Raw genomic sequence first — 19,401 nt, 5'->3', positions numbered from 1 at the left:
GCTCTCCAAGTGTCCAGGCCAGGCTGGAGCGTGGGTTTGGGTTCCCGAGGAGCCGCCGGGATGACAAAGCCCCCATTCAGGTGGACGCTCGGGATGGAACTGGAGCTCCAGGAGGCCCCAGAAAGGTTTTATTTTACAAAAAAAAAAAAAAAAAAAAGGGGTTATTTTGCAGGAAAACAACAAACCTCCCTTGTGCAGAGCTGTGAGAGCTGGGGCTGCTGTTGGGATGGGGGTGGGGATGGGATGGAATCTGCTCCAGGACCCCCCAGATGGGGGTTTTCCGTGTCAATAATGGGAGGTTTGATCCCAGTTTGCTAAAATTTGCCTCTTTTAACCAGTTTTCAAGGTGGTTTATTCAACCTTTTGGAGCTGCCCTGGTGTCCTACCACCCCCAAAACAAAAAAACACCCGAACCCAAACCCTTGGAATTGTGTGTTGTTGCCAAATCCAGTGATTTTCCGTGTGGATTCGTGTCCAGCAGCCAGACTGGGCTGGGCTGGGCTGGGCTGCCCCACCCACCCTCCCCAGGTGCCTAAATCAAGTTTAAGGCTGTCCCAGTGGCCTCTTCAGTGCAGGACTTTAAGCTCAACTCAGTGTTTCCAGCCTACAGGGGCGTTCTGGGAAGACTGGAGATGGGAAGCAGCCTTGGATCTGCCTCCTCGAGAAAATTCCAGCCAGTTTCTGTTTAATTTTTCCAAGTGAAGGGTTTAAGGAGTGTTTGTTTTGAGGAAAGGTGAGGGAAAGGTGAGAATGTGGGAGCTCCTTATCCCTGTTCCCGGGGCCTCTGGTGTTTTCCCTGCAAACCCCATGGAAAAGAGGATGGTGGGAAGTGGTTCAGTGCTGCTCTTCCAGGGCTCTTCACTGTGTCTGAAGGCCACTGCAGATGATTTTTAGTAGAAAAAAAACATTTAAGTTTATTGCTTTTTTTTTTTTAACAACCAAAAGTACAAAAGATTCTTTACATCATCATCTCACAGATGATTCTCGTCACAGAAATCCAGATTGGTCCCATCTTGCTGGGATTTCACCATCCTCTTTCCCCTCCCACTTCCCAGGCCTCAATCCCAACCATGAAGTTGGGACTCTTGGGGAAGTGCTTCCTGCTGGAAAAGAAGGGGCTCGTGCCTCAAGTTTGGCGGAGAGCTGGAAGGGAACAGGAAAAACTCCCTTTCCTGGGGGAGGCTGTCGTGGTAACTGGAGCCTCTGGAAGGTGGGAGAAGCCCAGGGCTTGGGAATCCCCCAGATTCCCTTCCTGCCCCGCGTCCCTCCATGACTTTCCAAGCGAACAGGAGAACACAGAAGCTCTTGAGAACCTTTTCCCTCGCCGAGGGAAGCAGCAGGGCCGTGGGGAGCGGGGCGGGCTCAGAGCAGGCGGCCCCTGCAGTCGATGGCCCCGCAGCAGCACAGCAGCTCTTTGCCCTCCACACTCCCCACCTCGTAGTTGTAATCCCAGGTCAGCTCCGTGCCCGCCCGGATCCTCCTGGGAAGTGGAAAAACACGGGAGGGGTGAAGAGGCAACGCCAGGAAAGAGGAAAAGTGGATGATGGAAGGGAGCCACGCTCCCTGTGACCTCTCTGGACAGTCCAGCTGCCCCCGGGACAAGGGTGGAGCAGCTGGAGAGCAAAGGGACAAAGTTCCTGATGAATCATTCCCGTAGGGATTCACGGAGGAGCCGAGAGGAGCGTGGCAGGGATTCACCACAGCTCAACCAAGCTGGGAATTTGGCTGCTCTGTGCTTCACTCTGCCCTTTGGGGAGGTCTAAAACTGAGGGAAATCACAGCAGGATCTCCAGCACAGGAGAGGGGATCTCACCTGCCCTCAGCTCCAAGGTTTTCTCTGCTCAGGATGGGGTGAAACTGGGAATGGGGTTACCAGGAGTAGGGAACACCCAGCCCTGGCCACGGGGCCGGGTCCCAGCAAGCCCCAGGAAGCCCCAGCCCTCCCCAGGGCTCCAGGACTCACTTGCTGGCGAAGAAGGCGACCCAGGGGAAGCGGAGGTCGTGGGTGTCCACGAAGACGTTCTGCACGAAGAGGTTTGGGGAGCAGCTGTGCTGTAGGGGCAACAGGGACGGGCTGAGCCGCTGCCAGGGAGGGAGGCAGAGCCGCCAGCCCTGCACAGCCTTCCCAAACAAGCAGCATTCCTGCTGTGCCCGCCGCGTCCAGCGGGATCCTGCTGGAACAGGCCGAGTCACACGACCCCCCCTCACAGGTAACGGGGCTGGAGCAGCTCAGGGGGGTGGATCAGCCTCCTCCCCCTGCCCTGGGGCCGGAGCAGCCGCTCTGCTCCGCTCAGAGGGTGGATCAGCCTCCTCCCCCTGCCCTGGGGCCGGAGCAGCCGCTCTGCTCCGCTCAGGGGGGCGGATCAGCCTCCTCCCCCTGCCCTTTCCCTGTTCTTCGCCGCTCCGGGGCGGGCACAGCCCCGCTGAGGCCCCTGCCCCCCCTTGCCCGTGCCCAGCTCACGTTGAGGTAGCGGCCCAGGTTGCCCTCGAGCTTGGCATCGATGATGTAGCAGTTCTCCTCGCCGTCGTAGAACTGCCGGGTGCTCCTGCGCACGGGCCCCGCGCTCTCGCCCTTGTCACCCGCGGCCAGCGGGGTGGATTTGATGGCGATGCCGTGGGTGGATTTCAGGGCGAAGCCCCGGGTGGATTTCACAGCCACCTGCCTCTTCACGAGACCTGCCACCACACGGCAGCTGCCAGAGGAGGAACCCCCAACCCTGCTCATCCCCCCCTTCCCTCACATCCCAAACACCCCCCCCCCGGGACGGCTCCTGGAATCCGCCCAGCCCAGCCTCACACCCACCAGGAGCCTCACAGTTGCTTTTTCTCACTATCCCCCCAAAAATACCTGGGTCTGAGGGTGAGATTTTGCAGTTTTGTCTCTAAAACCCCGCGGGGAAGGTCCAGCCCTGGCCCGTCAGGCGCGGCAGGAGCAGACGCGCCGCGCTCGGCGCTGCCGTGGCCTCACCAGCCCTTCCTGCTGCTCTCCAGCCAAAACTCCCCATCCTCAGCCCTCGTCTTCCCCCTCACCTGACCCGGACGAGGGGTTTTTCTTGTCCTCGCCCTCCTCCTCCTCGGAGCCCGAGGAGATGGTCTGGATGTCGTCGCTGTCGTTGGCGGTGCCCGGGACCTGCCCCGCCGGGACCTGCCCGTTCTCAACGTCACTGTCGGTGCTGCTCGACAGTGTCAGCACGTCCTGGGGGCAGGAACAGCTCCTGAGCCACATCCAAGCCTCCCTTTTCCCCAGGAACACTGAGCTCTCTACCCAGCACACCCCCTCCCTGTGCTCCAGGACACCCTGTGGAAGGGGATCCCACCCGTGGACACCGCGATGGGAATACAGTGGGACAGACACCCCATCCCACAGGTCAGTGTTTGGAACAGCTGTGGGATTTCGGGGGGCTGGGGAGTTCTGCAGCACCCAAAATGCCAGAGCTTGGGATCCTGGAGCATTTGGTGCTCTGGGATTTGAAAAGAAGGGAGAAGACCCCTAAAAACAAAGGATTGTCCCCAGATGGCTCTGCCAGGTGTGCAAACCAAGGCGCTCCATCCCACTGGAACACGGCCCAAATTCTGCACTCTCCTGTTTTTTGGGGGGGCTTTTCAGATCCAAGAAACACTCCCCACAATCCAAAGGAAACCAACTGCCCCCCAGGAAATCCCAGAGACAACCACAAAGCCGGGAACAGGAACAACAGAAAACCACCCAAACTGAGGTTCGGGGTCGTCACGGAGCCGGTTCCAGGGGGAAGGGGCAGAGCCAGGACCCCCTCCCAGCCCAGGGGTCCCTCTCCCGGCCCGGGGGTCCCTCTCCCAGCCCGGGGGTCCCTCTCCCAGCCTGGGGGTCCCCCTTACCTCGCTGGAGGCCTGCAGGGAGAGGGAGCGGCGCCGGCTCTGCAGCAGCGCCGTGCGGCTCAGGGGCCGCCGGATCCCCTCCAGCTTCGGGGGGCAGGGGTTGTATCCGTACCTCCTGCCCGGGATGCTCAGCCTGCAGGGCCAGGACAACAGGGGTCACGCCTGGGCTTCCAGGGGGAGTGTCCTCAGGCCAGGCAGGGACAGGAGAACACCGGTTCAGGAATCTTACCCCGTAATTTTGGTTGGCTCTTCAGGTTCCTGCAGGGGGGAAGAGCAAGGAAGATTAAAATCTCTCCCTTTTGGAGTTCTCTCCTGCCTTTCTGTGGAACTGCTCCCCAAAATGCCAGCCTGGGAGTGAGACACCCCCTGTCTCCACGCTCACGGTGACTCCCAGGCAGGATCTCCCATTCCCACATCTCTGTCTCCTCATCCAGGCCTCTCAGGTAGGATCTCCCATTCCCACATCTCTGTGTCTCCTCATCCAGGCCTCTCAGGTAGGATCTCCCATTCCCACATCTCTGTGTCTCCTCATCCAGGTCTCCCAGGCAGGATCTCCCATTCCCACATCTCTGTGTCTCCTCATCCAGGTCTCCCAGGATCTCCCATTCCCACATCTCTGTTTCTCCTCATCCAGGTCTCCCAGGCAGGATCTCCCATTCCCACATCTCTCCCTTCCATCATTCCTCAGTGCCCTTTGACTCTCTCGCTCCCACATCCCTCCCTCACCTCCTTCTTGGCTGCCTTCATCTCTCTGTTCATCTCTCCCGGGGTGGGAACACATCCCTTCTCCCTCTCCCCGGGGTTTTCCACTTTCACAGGCTTGGTGTCTCCCGCCTCGCCCAGGCGGAAGGAGGAGCTGCTGTCGCCGTCCTGGAAGCCCTCGGACACGCTGTTGGAGCTCAGCCACGAGGCCACCTTGTTCTTGGAGCTCTCCTCCGACACGGGCAGCTTGCAGGGGCCCGCCAGCGCCTCGTCGTGGCCGAGGGGCCGGGCGAGCCCCGAGTCCTTGGAGGCGGTTTCCGAGAGGCCGCCGTCCCTCTGGCCGCGCGTCTGCCGGCGCGTGGCGTAGCTGCGCAGCACCGAGCTCGCGTGGAAGTTCTCGTCCTTGCCGAAGTTGTCGTCGGAACTGTCCTCGTTGGACTCCTCGGGCTCCTCCGTGCCCGTGTTCTCCTCGTCGTCGTCGTCCTTCAGGTCCACGCCGCTGTTGTCCGAGGAGCACTTGGCGTCGCTCTCGTAGCCCTCCTTGAAGTTCTCCACGCTCTCGATGTGGTCCAGGTTGGCGAAGTACTCGTCGCCCATCTCCAGCCCCTCTTTGTCGGCGAAGTCGTCCGTGAGGATCTTCCCTAAGGGCGACAGGAAAGGCAGGGTGAGTTCTCCCGGGATGGCATTCCCCGGGAGTTCGTCTTAATTCCTCTCCAAAGCTCGCTGAGGAGAAAACAGGAAGGACGCCACCTCACTCCAAAGCTGGGTTAGGAAAGGACAATGTATCCCTGGTACTCGACGGGACAAAAGCCTGAGGCATGTGGTTGACCTAAAATCAAGGTTTTCACCCCAGAAATCTCTACAGAGCAGCTACAGTGGAGGCTTGGAAGGGCTGGAGGGGCTGGTGGAGCAGAGAGGGAACTCCACAGCCATGGAATCAGGGCAGCAGCAGCTCCGGCCGTGCCCGTGGGCGGCTTCGTTTCAGAGCCAACACCACCCCTGTGCAACTTCTGCATTTCAGGGGCTCTGCTGGGAGGAGGAAGCAGGGCTGGGCCGGGGCTGGGTCACCCCAGGGACAGCTCAGGGGCCCAGTGTGTCTTGTGACACCGGCACTGCCACCCCGAGGGCTCTGCAGTGTCCTGTGCCAGCGCTGGGCAAGTTCACCTGCTCAGCTTTCACCTTCCTGCCCCTGAAACGGGCACAGCAAGAGCTTCACAGCCCTTCTGCTGGGCTTTGGAATCAGGGAATTGTGCCTGAAGGTTGGAAAAGCCTCCAAGATCGAGCCAACCATCCCCCCAGCACTGCCAAGGCCACCAGTGAACCACGTCCCCACGTGCCACATCCACATGGCTCTGGTCACTTCCAGGGACAGGGACTCCACCACTGCCCTGGGCAGCCTGGGCCAGGGCCTGACCACCCTTTCCATGAAGAAACTTTCCTGAATATCCAACCTGACCCTCCCCTGGCACAACTTGAGACCGTTTTCCCTCATCTTGTCCCTTGTTCCCTGGGAGAAGATCTCGACCCTCTCCAGCTCCCCTGTCCTGGCAGGGAGTTGCAGAGAGCAAAAAGGTCCCCCTGAGCCTCCTTTTCTGCAGGCTGAGCCCTCCCAACTCCCTCAGGAGTTCTCCAGCCCCCTCTCCTGCTGCTCCAGCCCCTTCCCCAGCTCTGACCACACCCTTTTCCAAGGGAAGAGGCTCCCACGTGCCAGGTGAGTTCCCACCTGCATAGATGCAGACGAAGGAGCCCTTGGCGATGTCGTCGAGGCAGCGGATGCCCCAACCTTTGTTCTGGGTCTTGAAGAGCTGCAGCCGGACCTGGAGGCCGTGCTGGACCAGGCGGTTGGTGCACATGTTCACGTTGCACTTGCACCTCTTGTTGCACTCGTAAACGCTGGAAGAAAGGAGAAGGGTGGCAAATTCCAGGGTAAAGGAACATCCCAGAGACTGGTGAGGTTGGCAGTGCTGGGGTCACGCACAGAGAGCCCAGAGGACCAGGCTTGGAGCAACCTGGTCTAGTGGAAGGTGTCTCTGCTCATGGTCTCAATGATCTTTAAAAGGTCCCTTTCAACCCAAACCATTCCATGACCAGCACAAGAACCAAGACCAGAGGCAGGCTGTCACATCTGTGCTGATCTCTGGGATAAATTCCCTCTCTGATGGCATCTGGGGTTGGCACCTGGGCGGGCAGGAGGCCCCAGCTCTGCTCACCCCGTGGGCAGACATTCCTCCAGCCGCTTGTACTGGTAGCCCGAGTTGGGGTTGATCTGCCCCCCGGGGGTGCAGCCGCTCGCCTGGATCGTCAGCTGCTGACAGGCACACTTGGACCTGCAGGGAGACACGGGAGAAACCACAGCTCACAGCTTCCACAGCACTTCTGGAGACAGGGAAAGAAATCCCATCTTTAGGCAGAGATGAGCACGTAGAGCTCGACCTGGAATCAAACCAAGACAAGCTGTGGATTCCTCATCCTGGGAAGTGGTCAAGGCCAGGTTGGACGGGGCTTGGAGCAACTTGGGATAGAGGAAGGTGTCCCTGCCTGTGACAGGGGATGGGACTGGATGATCTTTAATGTCCCTCCCAACCCAAACCATTCCATGATTCCACGAAACCTGAGCTGCAGGGATTTAACCCCCAGAGCAGATCCACCTCGGGCAGGTCGCAGAGTCCCAGCACACCCCCTCAGCCACGAGCGGTCACCTACTTGTCCCTGCAGCCGTCCCTGCAGTCGCAGCCCACGAGGAACTCCCAGCTGGTGTTGATGAAGACCCCCTTGCCGGGGATCCTCTCCTTGCTGTAGGCCACCTGCGGGGGCGGCGTGTTGTCGATCTCGTTGACGCAGGACAGCGGCACGTCCTCCCTGCCCTTGGTGATGTCGGCGATGTAGTAGTAGGGCTTGTAGGGCTGGAACTTGCGGTCCACCAGCACGTAGGGGTCGAGGCAGAACATCTCCAGGAACAGGAAGTCGCAGTCGGTCTCGAAGAGGTAGCGCTCGATCTCCTGCATGGAGCGCAGGCACAGCCCGCAGGGCGTCTTGTAGAGCACGTGGAAGCCCATCTTGCGGTTGACGCGGCGCCGCGCCGTCATGCGGCGGAAGTCGTAGAGCAGCGGGATGAGCAGCGGGTTGCGGCTGCGGTACTGGTCGGCGCGGATGGGCCGCACGCGGGACAGGCAGGCGTAGCTGCACACGTGGGGCAGGAAGAAGAGCTTCTCCAGAGGGGCCCGGTAGGACGGCTCGCTGGGGACGCGGTCCAGCATCCCGTGGAAGGGCTGCACGGCGCCGGCGGGGACGCTGCGCGGGGAAGGGAGGGGGAGAGGGGTTAGGGGAGAGCGGGGTGGGGGACACGAGTATGGTGTGCTCAGAAGGGATGGGGAGAAGGATGAGGGACAGGAGCACAGTGTGCCCAGAAGGGATGGGGAGTGGCATTAGGGGAGAGCAGGGTGGGGGACAGGAGCACAGTGTGCCCAGAAGGGATGGGGAGCAGGGTGGGGGACATGAGCCCAGTGTGCCCAGAAGGGATGGGGAGCAGAGTGGGGTTCACAAGCACAGTGTGCCCAGAAGGGACAGGGAGCAGGGTGGGGGACAGGAGCCCAGTGTGCCCAGCTGGAAATCAGCACCCGGCATGGACCAGCCACAGCATGACCAGGGAACTGCCCAGCCCTGTGCTGGCACTGCTGGGGCACCTCCAGGGGTGGTTTTGGGGCCCTCACAACAAGATGGACATTGAGGGGCTGGAGCATGTCCAGAGATGGGAATGGAGATGGAGAAGAGGCTGGAGAGCTCCTGAGGGAGCTGGGGGGGCTCAGCCTGCAGAAAAGGAGGCTCAGGGGGGACCTTCTCGCTCTCTGCACCTCCCTGACAGGAGGGGGGAGCCAGGTGGGGGTCGGTCTCTGCTCCCAGGGAACAAGGGACAGGACAAAAGGAAACAGCCTCAAGTTTCCACAGGAAACCACGGGAGGTTCAAGCTGGACATTCAGGAAAGTTTCTTCATGGAAAGGGTGGTCAGGCCCTGGCACAGGCTGCCCAGGGCAGTGGTGGAGTCCCCATCCCTGCAAGTGTGGACGTGGCACTTGGGGACATGGGTCAGGGGTGGCCTTGGCAGTGCTGGACTCGAGGGGCTTTTCCCACCTGCAGGATTCCATGACTCCATGATTCCATGATTCCACCTGCCGAGCCCCAGCAGACACCCCCCAGCACACACAAGCCCCTGAACGTGTCCCAACACCCCAAACCCAGGAGCACTCATGGATTTGTGTCCCCCCCTACACCCAGCTCTGCTCACCGGTGCTGCGGGGCCGCGCTGGCCCTGCCCGGAGCCGGAGCGTCGCCCAGGACGGGGGAGGAAGGGGACGAGTGGCCGGAGCCCACCGAGCCAGGACGGAAGGAAGTGCTTTTCTTGGCCACCTGCTTCCTGGACTGGGCCAACTGGCTGTCAGAGCACCTGCGGGAGGCAAGGAGGAGGCGATTTGGAAGGTGGAAAAATGCTTGGTGGGAATCAAAGCAACGCTCCCTCCACGGAACTGAGAAATCCAGGAGAATCCCAGCAGGTGGGTTTTTTTTCCTAGTAAGTGTGAAAATCAGCTCCTCCCTGACTATTTCTGCCACAGCAATCCCACAACCACCCCAAATTCCAGCACTCAGCAACAGTTAACAGTAACTTGTGACTGGCAAGTAAGGCAAGGGTAACAACCATGCCCAAGGTCTTCATCCCACGCAGCTCGACAAACCAGGCCATGAAGAAATCCCTGGAATAGCAGAAACCAGAGTTTCCAGAGGCTCAACTAATCAGGAGTGGGAGGAACTAATCCAGAGGACCCTTTTGGCAAGACTGAGGAACAATCCATGGTTGTGCAAGGGAATGTAGTAACACCCCTGATGAAAGAGCTACACGGGGCTCCCAAAAAACAGGTTTTCAACCTATTTCATGGTTTTTCCATCAATTCCAGCAGGTTTTCAATCCATTCCAGAAGGTTTTCAACCCCTTTACACCAATTAAACAGAAAACCACCCCAAACCAGCCACTGAAACAGAAGAACACTGAAGTTATCAGGGAAAAAGGGAGGAGACATGGAAAGCAGGAAGAGGTGAGGGTTTCTGCTAAGAGCTGCCTGAAAGCAAAGTGTTCAAACACATCTCAAAGAGCAAGAGGAAAAATCGGCCGAGAACAGTCAGACCTGGTTTGACAGTGCCAAGAAGAACCTGAAAGTGAGACCAGAGGGGGAAGAGACCCAGGCCTTCCTCAGAGGAAACAAAACACCAGAGTGGAGAGACCGTTCTTGGTTTTAATGATCTAAAATCCAAGGATCCCTGGGCACAGCAGGGACAGGGACACGGCCCCGGGGCGCTGCTCACACCAGCTGGGTTTGAGGGCAGGGAAGCGGCTGCAGTGTCTGCCTGGATGGAAACCAGACCCTAAAGCCAAACCCTCTGTGGGGAGAGGGAAAGAACTCCTTGTAATCACTGCAAGGAGGAAGTGGGGAAGGATTTGGCCACGATGGGGCTGCAGGTCCAACTCGGGGGTGTTCATGTCGTGACAGTGCCCGTGGTCCCGACGCCCTCCCAGCCCGGAGTGTCCCGGTGACAGGCACAGCCTGGCCCTTCCCTGCACACAGGGGGGGTTTGGGACCTCCTCCAGCATCCAGCCTCTCTTCTGGGTTATGGAAAAGGTGAGGAACAACGTTCTTGTGGCTTCAATCCCCAAATCCTGGTCAGAGCGGCACAGGGGGAGCGTTTCCAGGGGTAAATTGGGTCATACTGCACTGCTTGGAGAGGAACCCCCCCGAGACCCCACCCCAGCCGGGCTCTGAGCTGCTGCTACACCTGGAGAGCCTCGGGGGAGAAAAGATTGACTTCCTGCACAGGCTCCTCACAGCTGGGACACCTCCCGCCCCCCTCCTGCCCCACCAGCAGGGCACAGTCACAGCAGAAGACGTGCTGGCACGGGGCCAGGCGGCCGCAAATCCGGATGGGGAATCCACAGCGGGGACAGAACTGACCCGGGAGAGCAGCTCCCTCCCCTAAAGAGTCCCAGAGCGCATTCCCGGGCTCCCTGGTGTCCTCCAACACGCTCCCTCCGTCACCGAGCCGAGCTCCTCCTCCATCCAGGCCTCCTCCAGCCTGCGGCTCCGGGGACGTCCCCCCTGGGCCCCGGGCAGCGGCTGGGCCGTGGTTTGCTCCGTGCCCACCGGGACCCACCACTGATCCCGAATTCCCTCGGAAGCCAGCGAGCTCAGTCCAGGTGCAGGGACACGAGGCAGCCGGGGGCCAGCGCCTGGAGCGTGACACGAGGGAGCAATTCAGGTTTGGGGAACACAAGGAGCAGAGGCCCCCTTTGGAAAGACAAGTGCGAAGCTTTAGCCCTGAGGAGGAATTTTTGGCTCGGGGCGGGGGGAAGGTGTTGGCTCCCACCCCCAGTTGTTCATCCTGCAGCTTTAGCCAAGGGTGTTCCCCCAAAATCACGACATAATCCAAGCCTAGCCACGGAGGGAACCTGCACCTGAGGATTCCTCTGCAGAGAGGAGGTGATGCCTGAGCGAGCTGAGTGCTGGAGAGGGAAAGGAAAGGAGGTGGAAGTGCTGGAGAGGGAAAGGAAAGGAGGTGGAAGTGCTGGAGAGGGAAAGCAAAGGAGGTGGAAGTGCTGGAGAGGGAAAGCAAAGGAGGTGGAAGTGTTGGAAGTGGCTCCAGTACTTACTCCATCTCTGCAGGCTGAGGGGACACAGAGGAAGCAGCCGGGAGCTGCTCCGGGGGCTTGTACTGGGGACCAGCTCCTGCTAAATCCTGGGTGTACTGGACCACAGGGCCTTTGCTCCTCACAGCACCTGGGGGGGGAAGGTGAAAAACCAGACAGTCAACAGGAAAAATCTCCAGCATTATCCCAGGTTGGCTGTACCAGCCCCAAAATACCGACTTGGTGCCTGCAAGGAATGAAAACCGAGGGATTTGGGATTAACTGGGGCACGGCCAAGCTCTGGGGCACAGCAACTGCCCCCAGAAATTCTGGTCACTTCCCCCAAATGCAGTTCGGTTTGGCGGTGTAATTCCAGGAGAAAAATTCCACTGGAAATCTGACAGCTGTGCCAGGAGGACAAAGCACTGGAAACCCAAAATCTCCAGGAGTTCTGCTACAAAATTCCACTGGGAACCTGAAACCTCACAAGCCCGGGGGTCAAAAATCCCAGAAAGCTGAAACCTCCAGAGTTCTGCTAAAAACCCACCACACCCAACCCACCCCCCAGTCAAACCCCAGGATATGAATGAAAACAGGAGGTGCCACTGACCAACATTGGGACGAGTCCTGGTTTGCCCACTTTGCTTCTTTTCCTGGGTGGAAGCCGTGGAGGTTTTCATGCTGAACATGGGCTCGAGGCGTGTGGAGCCACGGTAAATCCACTCACAGCGCTTGTCCTCCTGCAGGAGGGAGTAGGACACGCTCCCACTTCCCATGGGAAGAGGTTCCTGGGGGGAAAGACACAAGAGAGCACAGTGAGCCTTGACAAACAGCACAATCATGGGGGTTTTTTAGGTTGGAATCCCTGATTGGGTATTAGGGAAAATTTCTCCAGGTGTTCAGGCACAGGTTGCCCAGAGTGGAGTCCCCCACCCCTGGAATTGTCCAAAACCCCTGTGGATGTGGCACTTGGGCACAGGATTCAGTGGGAGCCTTGCACTCCAAAATCTCCAAGGTTCTTCCAGCCTTAATGATTCCGTGATTAGTAACAAAAATGCAGCTGAGCCAGCCCCCCCAGACTCAAATTTAATCCAATTTTCCTAACAGGAGAAGGGAAATCCCTACCAGGAAAAGGATTTTGACCAGACTTCCATCCACTTCTTCCACCCTGGATTTCCACCAGGTCCCTTCCCACTCGGTTTTGATGAGCTGCCCGTTCTTCAGCAGCACCATGGGCCGGTTGGGGTAGGCAGTGATGTATTCCTCGATGAAATCCCGACAGGAAACATCCTCAATGTCTTCCCAGCTTTTTTCCACTGCATGGAAAGAGATGGGTGAGAAAAAGGGAAGTGGACAAAACAGAGAGAACCTTTGATTCTTTTCTTTTAGGAGATCCCTGGTGGATTTTTACACATGGTCGATCAAGGGGCGATGCCGAGGGGCTGGAATTTCGGTGGTGGGGCACATCCTGAACCCACCCTGGCAATAACTCAGGATTTCAGACGTCTCCAGGCACAGCACCGGAGGGGACACACCCTCTGTCCCCTGGTTTTTGAGGCCAAACCTCCCCAGGTGGGATGGGAGCACTCACGTGGCCGACAGACGGGGTACAGCTCCCACTCCTTCACGTACGACGCGTAGCCGTCGTCGAAGAAGATCAGGAACCTGGAAAACAAGGCGGGAATTAGGAAGGGAGCTGAACAGAAAACAGCTCCACGTCACAGAGGGGAAGTGGAGAACCTCTCCTGTTCCTCCTGGACACATCCCAACCCTGGGGGAGCCCTGAACTCTGGGTAAGGCACCCACGTGTCTCGGAGTAACGGCTCCGGGTGCTGGAGTTGTACAAAAGGGGCAGGACGAGGCATCAGCACCACAACCAGGAGGAAATCTCCAAGGTGAGTAGTAAATGCAGCTCATTTCCCGTTATTAAACGTGGATCAGGTGCAACTCAGCACAGTTCATGGCAGATCCAGAGTCATTAAACCCTTCATCAGCCTCTCCAGGGAAACCACAAGCCGTGATTTTAACAGATCGGAGCAGCCCTGCCCCTTGTTCCCATAAAAGCTGCTCCAAACCTGCTCCTTCTCCTCACAAAGTGCTTTGACAGCACTGCTGGCACTAAACCCTTCCAGGGCTCCCATTTCCTCCCACTGTTTCACACCTCAGGCAGCCCAGACTGCACATCTGGGTGATAATTTGAATAAATTAGCAGATCTCATTCCTGTCTCAGGGCCACGAGCAAGAGACTGGAAGCTCCACCCTGAGGTTTCAGAGATAAGATTAAAGAAAGACTCAGAACTCCTTCCTGGGGAGGGCAGAATTCAGCACCCGAAGGATACTAAAATAAGCTTTTTTTGCCTCAAACAAAAACCAAAAAAAACCAGAGCTGGGGGTTCATGACCCTGGGAAATAAGGAATACCTGTCTTTATTCTTGACGTTGGGGGTCTCAGCCACGATGCCAGCATAGAGCCACATCTGATTGCCATCCTTGTACCTGGCCACCACCCTGCTGCCCACGTGGTGCCTCTCAGGACACGGGTGGTAGTCGTAGGCAATGTGGTTGCCCGAGAGCAAACTCTTCCCTTTGTTATCAAATTTCACTTTGTATTTCTTGCCAGCACCTGGGAGGACGTTTTGAAGATAAAAACAGAAAATAAACGAAAGGGAAACTGAATAGAAGCCCAGCGGTTTCATCCCGAGAGAGGCAACGCCCTGGGTCACTCTGAGCCTTGTTTATTCACAGTTAACTCAGAGTTTGTTTAAAATCTGCCCAGAATTCGTTTGGAGGGTGAAACAGCGGAGCTGTGTTGCTCCCACTGTCCCTTCCAGGTTTGACACCAGGTGCTCTGACACCTTTCAATCCACGTCTCCCCCCCAGATCCCAGGGAAAGCCCCACGCCCAGCACCTACCCACTGGTTTGATGGCAATCAAGGTCCCTTTGTGCCACGTTTTGGTTCTTTTCTTGCCCAAAATCCTCATTCCCACTTTGAGATCCCCGTCAGTGTTGAGATCATCCCCAGGGGCCGGGGGGGCAACGGGCTGGGCAGTGCCAGGACATGCCGGGGGGGGCTGTGCCTCTGCCAAGGAACAACAATCAGTTATAAATCCCCCAGAGCTCCCTTTTCTGCTGGAATTACAGCTGGAATCACGTCCCTCCGAGCTGCAGCAGGAGGAATGCCTCCTTTCCTTCCCCTCAGGCAGCCCAAGTGCCTCCGTTTTACTGCATGGAAAGGACTTAAAGAAAACCAGGAGTTTGGAATCAATATACCCCAAATTAAAGGAAAACTGGAATCTGGAGTCAATAAATCCTAACAGAGCTCCCCAGCAAGGAAAGTGGATCGTTGTTTGTCTTTTTTGGGAAGCAAAGGCCCAGGGCCAGGGCACCCCTGGAAGGTCCCACACCTTTTTGTGCTTCCTGGGAGCTTGTTTTCTTGCTCACAGCATCCATGAATTTCGCAACATCCCGGGCAGATCTCCTCATGGCAGCCATTGCTTCCTGCAGCTGGAAGGGAAAAAAGACAAGGGAATTATGGAGAAACTGGTTTTTTTTGCACCAAACACAAACACCGTACCCCAAGAAAATCCCCACTAGAAGAATCATCTGTAGTCAGGACCTTTTCACTCACCAGACTCTGATCCTTGGAGATTCTGGAGCTGCTGGTGCCTGTGAGTGAAGAGGAAAAAATGGTTTAAAACATTTTGGGGGGGGTGGGGGAGGGAATCCATCCTCATTAAACCACAGGAAAAAGAGGGGACAGGAAAAAGCATCCACCCCAAACCTCTGTCAGGAAATCCACTCAAATAAGGCTTTTCCTCATTCATCTTTTTTAATGTGAGGCAGTGTTTGATGGGGACAACAGTCAGGGATGTTGGGAAAGGGTGAAATCCCAGTTTGGGGCTCCAGGAATCATGGAACGTTAACGGGACGTGGCAGCTGCTCCTCATGAGCAAAGAGCAGTCCCTTATCCCACTGCCCCTGCTGTCCTGGGCACACTGGGATTTACTGAACTGTGCTTCCAGCCCGAGTCCACGCTCATGACGTCGTCGTCCTCCTCGTCCGGGATCTCGATCACTTCCGTGGCCGCCGGGGCCTCGTCCTCGGAGCTGCTCTCCCGGTACTGGAGGCCCATCATGGAGTACAACTCCTTGGCCAATGTCTCGCACTTGTCGATGGCTCTGGAGGAGAGGGAGGGAATCCGGCTGTACGTCCTGGAATACCACAGGGACGACCAGGAACGGGCAGCTGGGCAGCTCCCAGTTCCACCTGAGGGAAGCGTCCGCACCAAGGATTTAAAGCCTTGGGGGGGCTGTCACTGTCCCTCGTTAACCACACGCAAACCAAGTGACCTCGATCTGCTCTAAAGGGAATGAGAACACCCCCCGCAGCCCCCTCCTCGGAATTCCGGCCCACTCCAGATCCACCCACCTCGTGGCGTTGTCAATGAGCTGGTCAACGTGAGCCGCCTCCTCCTCCTTGTGCCTCACACACTTCTCCAGCTCCTCCAGCTGCTGCTTTCGCTGCCTCACCCACTCGCAGTTCTCCACCTCCTTGTCGATGATCTCCTGCAGCTCCTGCAGGGAGATTCCCAGCTCCTCCACCACCTCCTGCTGCAGCTCTTCAATGTCCTGGGTATCCATCTCTGCTGCCCTCAGAGCAGAACAGGTGAGGGAGATCAGGGGAGGGGAGGCAGGTGAGGGAGAGGGAGGGCAGGCACAAGCCCCCCCCCGTCCCAATGTCCCCCAACCGCCACCCCTGTCCCCTCACAGTCCCTCCCTACCCCACCTCCCTCCCCATCCCCTCAGAGCTCCCCCACTCCCCTCATGAGTCCCCGATCCCCCCCACCCCGGTCCCCACAGTCCCCTCGATACCCTCACGAGCCTCCCGGTCCCCTCAGAGCCCTCCGATCCCTCACAGCCCCACGATCCTCCCCCGACCCCCTCAGAACCCCCCGTCCCTTCAGAGCCTCCCTGGTTCCCCGAGAGTCCCCCGCGTTCCTCAAAATGTCCCGATCCCTCGTGGTTCCCTCAGAGTTCCCGCATTCCCCCCTGTCCCCTCAGAGCCCGCCGGTGCCGCCCCATCCCCTCAGAGCCCGCCGGTCCCCTCAGACTCTCCCGATCCCCTCCGGTCCCCTCAGAGCTCCCCGGTCTCCTCCAGTCCCCACAGAACCCCCCATTCCCCCCGAACCTTCCGCCCCCCCCAATCGCCGCCGGTCCCCTCCTTTCCCCCCCGGTCCCCCCGAGCCCCGTTTCCCCCCAGAGCCCCCCGTTTCCCCCCCGTTCCCCCCTCACTCACCGCCGGTGCCGTTGAGCGGGCGAGAGCCGGCGGCGCTGCCGGCGGAATCCGCCTGTCGTCACCTCCGCCGCCCGCGGCCCGCGGTGCTGCCGCCTGGCGAGGGCGGCCGGGACAGGCCTGGGATAAACCGGGAATAAGGTGGGAATAAACCGGGAATAAAGGGGGAATAAACCGGGGGTAAACCCCGGAACGCTCGGGATCGGGCCTTATCGCGGCCAGACCGCGTGAGGGGGTGGGTGTGTGCCCCTATTTACGGGCCGAGACTTCCAGATCCCCTCACAGGGTGGGACTTTAGGCGCCCGCGGAGATCCCGACCTGTTACTTTAGGCGGCCCCGGAGCCCCAAAACTGCGTTGGGCCCCCTTGACTTGCTACTTTAGGCGGCCCCAAAGCCCAGCTTGTTACTTTGGGCGGCCAAAGAGCCCCTAAACTGGGTTGGGGGGCTCAGTTGATGGGCTCCTCCTCCCAGGTGGGGATGGGGATGGGTTTGGGGGTCCCAGGGGTTTGGGGGGGTCAGTTGATGGGCTCCTCCTCCCAGGTGGAGGTGGGGTTGGGGGTCCCAGGGGTTTGAGGAGGATCAGTTGATGGGCTCCTCCTCCCAGGTGGAGGTGGGGATGGGGTTGGGGGTCCTGAGGGAGGGTCAGTTGATGGGCTCCCCCTCCCAGGTGGGGCTGGGGATGGGGTTGGGGGTCCCAGGGGGTTTGGGGGGGTCAATTGATGGGCTCCCCATTCCAAGTGGAGGTAAGGATGGGGTTGGGGGTCCCAGGGGGTTTGGGGGGGTCAGTTGATGGGCTCCCCATTCCAAGTGGAGGTAAGGATGGGGTTGGGGGTCCCAGGGGGTTTGGGGGGGTCAGTTGATGGGCTCCTCCTCCCAAGTGGAGGTAAGGATGGGTTGGGGGTCCCAGGGGCTTGGGGGGGTCAGTTGATGGGCTCCCCCTCCCAGGTGGGGATGGGGATGGGGCTGGGGTTGGGGGTCCTGGGGGGGGTCAGTTGATGGGCTCCTCCTCCCAGGTAGAGGTGGGGATGGGGTTGGGGGTCCCAGGGGGTTTGGGGGGGTCAATTGATGGGCTCCCCATTCCAAGTGGAGGTAAGGATGGGGTTGGGGGTCCCAGGGGGTTTGGGGGGGTCAGTTGATGGGCTCCTCCTCCCAAGTGGAGGTAAGGATGGGTTGGGGGTCCCAGGGGCTTGGGGGGGTCAGTTGATGGGCTCCCCCTCCCAGGTGGGGATGGGGATGGGGCTGGGGTTGGGGGTCCTGGGGGGGGTCAGTTGATGGGCTCCTCCTCCCAGGTAGAGGTGGGGATGGGGTTGGGGGTCCCAGGGGGCTTGGGGGGTCAGTTGATGGGCTCCTCCTCCCAGGTGGAGGTGGGGATGGCACTGTAGGGGTCCACCACGAGCCGGGCACAGCGCACGGTCATGGCCAGGAGGAAGAGCCCCAGGAGCACCACGAAGGCCGTGGCCACGGCCTTGTCCACGTCCAGGGCGGGGGGCACCGGGGGGCTCTCCATGCAGGGATCCTCAGCTGGGGGTGTCCTGGCTGGAAGGGACCCCCAGGGGTGTCCCAAGAACCCTCAGGTGTGTCCTCAGGCTCCAGGGACCCTCAGGTGTGTCCCAGGAATCTGGATAAATAAATATGGATATCTATTTAAATATTCATTAAAACTGGTGTTGATATAATAATCTAATATTATAATATTCAATACTATTTAATATTTATATGATTGCTATATTATGAATCAATAGATTCTATATATTATTACATATAATGTATTCTAGTATATCATACATATTTTAATGCTTTATATATATTATATATATATATAATATATATATAATACAATGCAATTGTATTTTAAGATATTACATATATTATTACTAATGCATTATTCGGTATTATAATTTAATTTTACAATAAGTCAGTAATTAAAATATTTATCATAAATATTTGTTTTTATTTAAATGCATATGTTCATTTAAATAAACACAGATATTTATTTCATTTATTAACGTGTTTGTGAAGCCAAAAGGTGTGCCTGGAGCAGCCCTGGGTGCACCAAGGATGGCAAACAAATCCACGGGCCCAAATTATGGGATTGTGGAATTGCTAAGGTGGGAAAAGACCCCTCCAATCCTCCAGCCCAGCGCTGCTGGAAAAGCCCACCCCTTTCACAGAGGAATTTTCCCAAGTATCCAACCCAAACCTCGCCTGGAGCAGCTAGAGAGCTTTTCCTCTCATCCTGTTGTTCCCTGGGAGCAGATCCTGAGCCCACCTGGCCCCAACCTCTTTCCAGGGGGTCTCAGGGAGGGGGAAGCCCCTGGATCCGACCCCCATCCCACGGAACAACTCCGTCCTTACCTCCCCAGGGTCCCTGTCCCGGCCCCTCCGGCTCCGGGATGGCTCCAGAGCCTCATGAATTCCTCCCCAGGGTCCCTGTCCCGGCCCCTCCGGCTCCGGGATGGCTCCAGAGCCTCATGAATTCTGCAGGAATGCGCCGGCATCACCTTTCAGACCAACCAGAGGATTGAATTCCCACCCCCCCACCCACTTCTCCCATCAGGACAAGGCTCCGGGGGCCATTTCAGGTCTCCCTTGGGGCACGGGGTGGTTTGGGAAGTGCTGAGGAGGATTTATCCCAAAACACAGCAGGAACCAGGGCTTCCCAGCCTGGGAGGGGATTTTGAGCTGGCTCTTGTCTTACTTTGGAATAAACCGGGAAAAACTCTTGGAAAATGCATCGAACTGAGCTGCCTGTTTGGTTCTTGCAAAACAGTCTCGTGACAAGACCCAAAACACCCAAATTACCCGAAAATGTCCCTTGAGTTTCTCTATTTTCCCCCTCCAAGAGGAAAAATGGTCCCTTTGGGAAGACGGTGACGTTTTGTTGC

General features: G+C 58.0%; 2 protein-coding genes and 1 long non-coding RNA gene across 5 annotated transcripts; 1 reads left to right on the top strand and 2 right to left on the bottom strand.

The window, feature by feature from the left end:
• Positions 1 to 155: 155 nt before the first annotated feature.
• On the bottom strand, positions 156 to 16,620 carry SETDB1 (SET domain bifurcated histone lysine methyltransferase 1). 3 transcript variants are annotated; one of them, XM_051774045.1, is made up of 22 exons: positions 16,520 to 16,620; positions 15,653 to 15,869; positions 15,236 to 15,402; positions 14,853 to 14,890; positions 14,629 to 14,728; positions 14,136 to 14,303; positions 13,645 to 13,846; positions 12,816 to 12,889; positions 12,350 to 12,540; positions 11,835 to 12,012; positions 11,249 to 11,375; positions 8,840 to 8,998; positions 7,261 to 7,848; positions 6,768 to 6,884; positions 6,281 to 6,450; positions 4,582 to 5,198; positions 4,085 to 4,113; positions 3,856 to 3,988; positions 3,031 to 3,196; positions 2,462 to 2,676; positions 1,964 to 2,052; positions 156 to 1,480 (listed from the first exon to the last, which is right to left on the bottom strand). In XM_051774045.1, exons 2-22 carry the CDS (start codon positions 15,862 to 15,864, stop codon positions 1,363 to 1,365), a joined length of 3,858 nt encoding a protein of 1,285 aa, XP_051630005.1. In that variant the 5' UTR covers positions 15,865 to 15,869; positions 16,520 to 16,620; the 3' UTR covers positions 156 to 1,362. The 3 variants fall into 3 exon arrangements, with proteins under 3 accessions (XP_051630005.1, XP_051630003.1, XP_051630006.1); XM_051774043.1 differs by having other exon boundaries at positions 15,653 to 15,866; positions 16,520 to 16,614; XM_051774046.1 differs by lacking the exons at positions 156 to 1,480; positions 1,964 to 2,052; positions 2,462 to 2,676; ... (7 more) ...; positions 8,840 to 8,998; positions 16,520 to 16,620 and adding an exon at positions 9,054 to 10,828 and having other exon boundaries at positions 15,653 to 16,412.
• LOC127463996 (uncharacterized) lies at positions 2,046 to 4,798 on the top strand. The gene is made up of 3 exons (XR_007901108.1): positions 2,046 to 2,210; positions 3,248 to 3,367; positions 4,674 to 4,798. It is a non-coding gene; the product is annotated as an uncharacterized LOC127463996 (long non-coding RNA).
• A 1,196-nt stretch (positions 16,621 to 17,816) lies between the features above and the next one.
• On the bottom strand, positions 17,817 to 18,934 carry CTXND2 (cortexin domain containing 2). The gene is made up of 2 exons (XM_051774065.1): positions 18,872 to 18,934; positions 17,817 to 18,134 (listed from the first exon to the last, which is right to left on the bottom strand). Exon 2 carries the CDS (start codon positions 18,021 to 18,023, stop codon positions 17,850 to 17,852), a length of 174 nt encoding a protein of 57 aa, XP_051630025.1. The 5' UTR covers positions 18,024 to 18,134; positions 18,872 to 18,934; the 3' UTR covers positions 17,817 to 17,849.
• Positions 18,935 to 19,401: the final 467 nt, after the last annotated feature.

This window comes from Manacus candei, unplaced genomic scaffold, assembly GCF_025592945.1.
Source record: "Manacus candei isolate 608988 ecotype Guabito, Panama unplaced genomic scaffold, ASM2559294v1 h1tg000184l, whole genome shotgun sequence".
NCBI classification, from domain to species: domain Eukaryota; kingdom Metazoa; phylum Chordata; class Aves; order Passeriformes; family Pipridae; genus Manacus; species Manacus candei.
Note: the sequence above shows the minus strand (reverse complement) of the source record. Positions and strands in the feature narration are given on the sequence as shown.

Coding starts and splice junctions, on each gene's coding strand:
- CTXND2 (XM_051774065.1), bottom strand. CDS start 18,023: ATGGAGAGCCCCCCGGTGCCCCCCGCCCTGGACGTGGACAAGGCCGTG.
- SETDB1 (XM_051774045.1), bottom strand. CDS start 15,864: ATGGATACCCAGGACATTGAAGAGCTGCAGCAGGAGGTGGTGGAGGAG. Junction 12,890..13,644: donor AACGTCAAGAATAAAGACAG/GTATTCCTTATT, acceptor CTTGTTTTCCAG/GTTCCTGATCTTCTTCGACG. Junction 6,885..7,260: donor AGGGACGGCTGCAGGGACAA/GTAGGTGACCGC, acceptor GTCTCCCTGCAG/GTCCAAGTGTGCCTGTCAGC.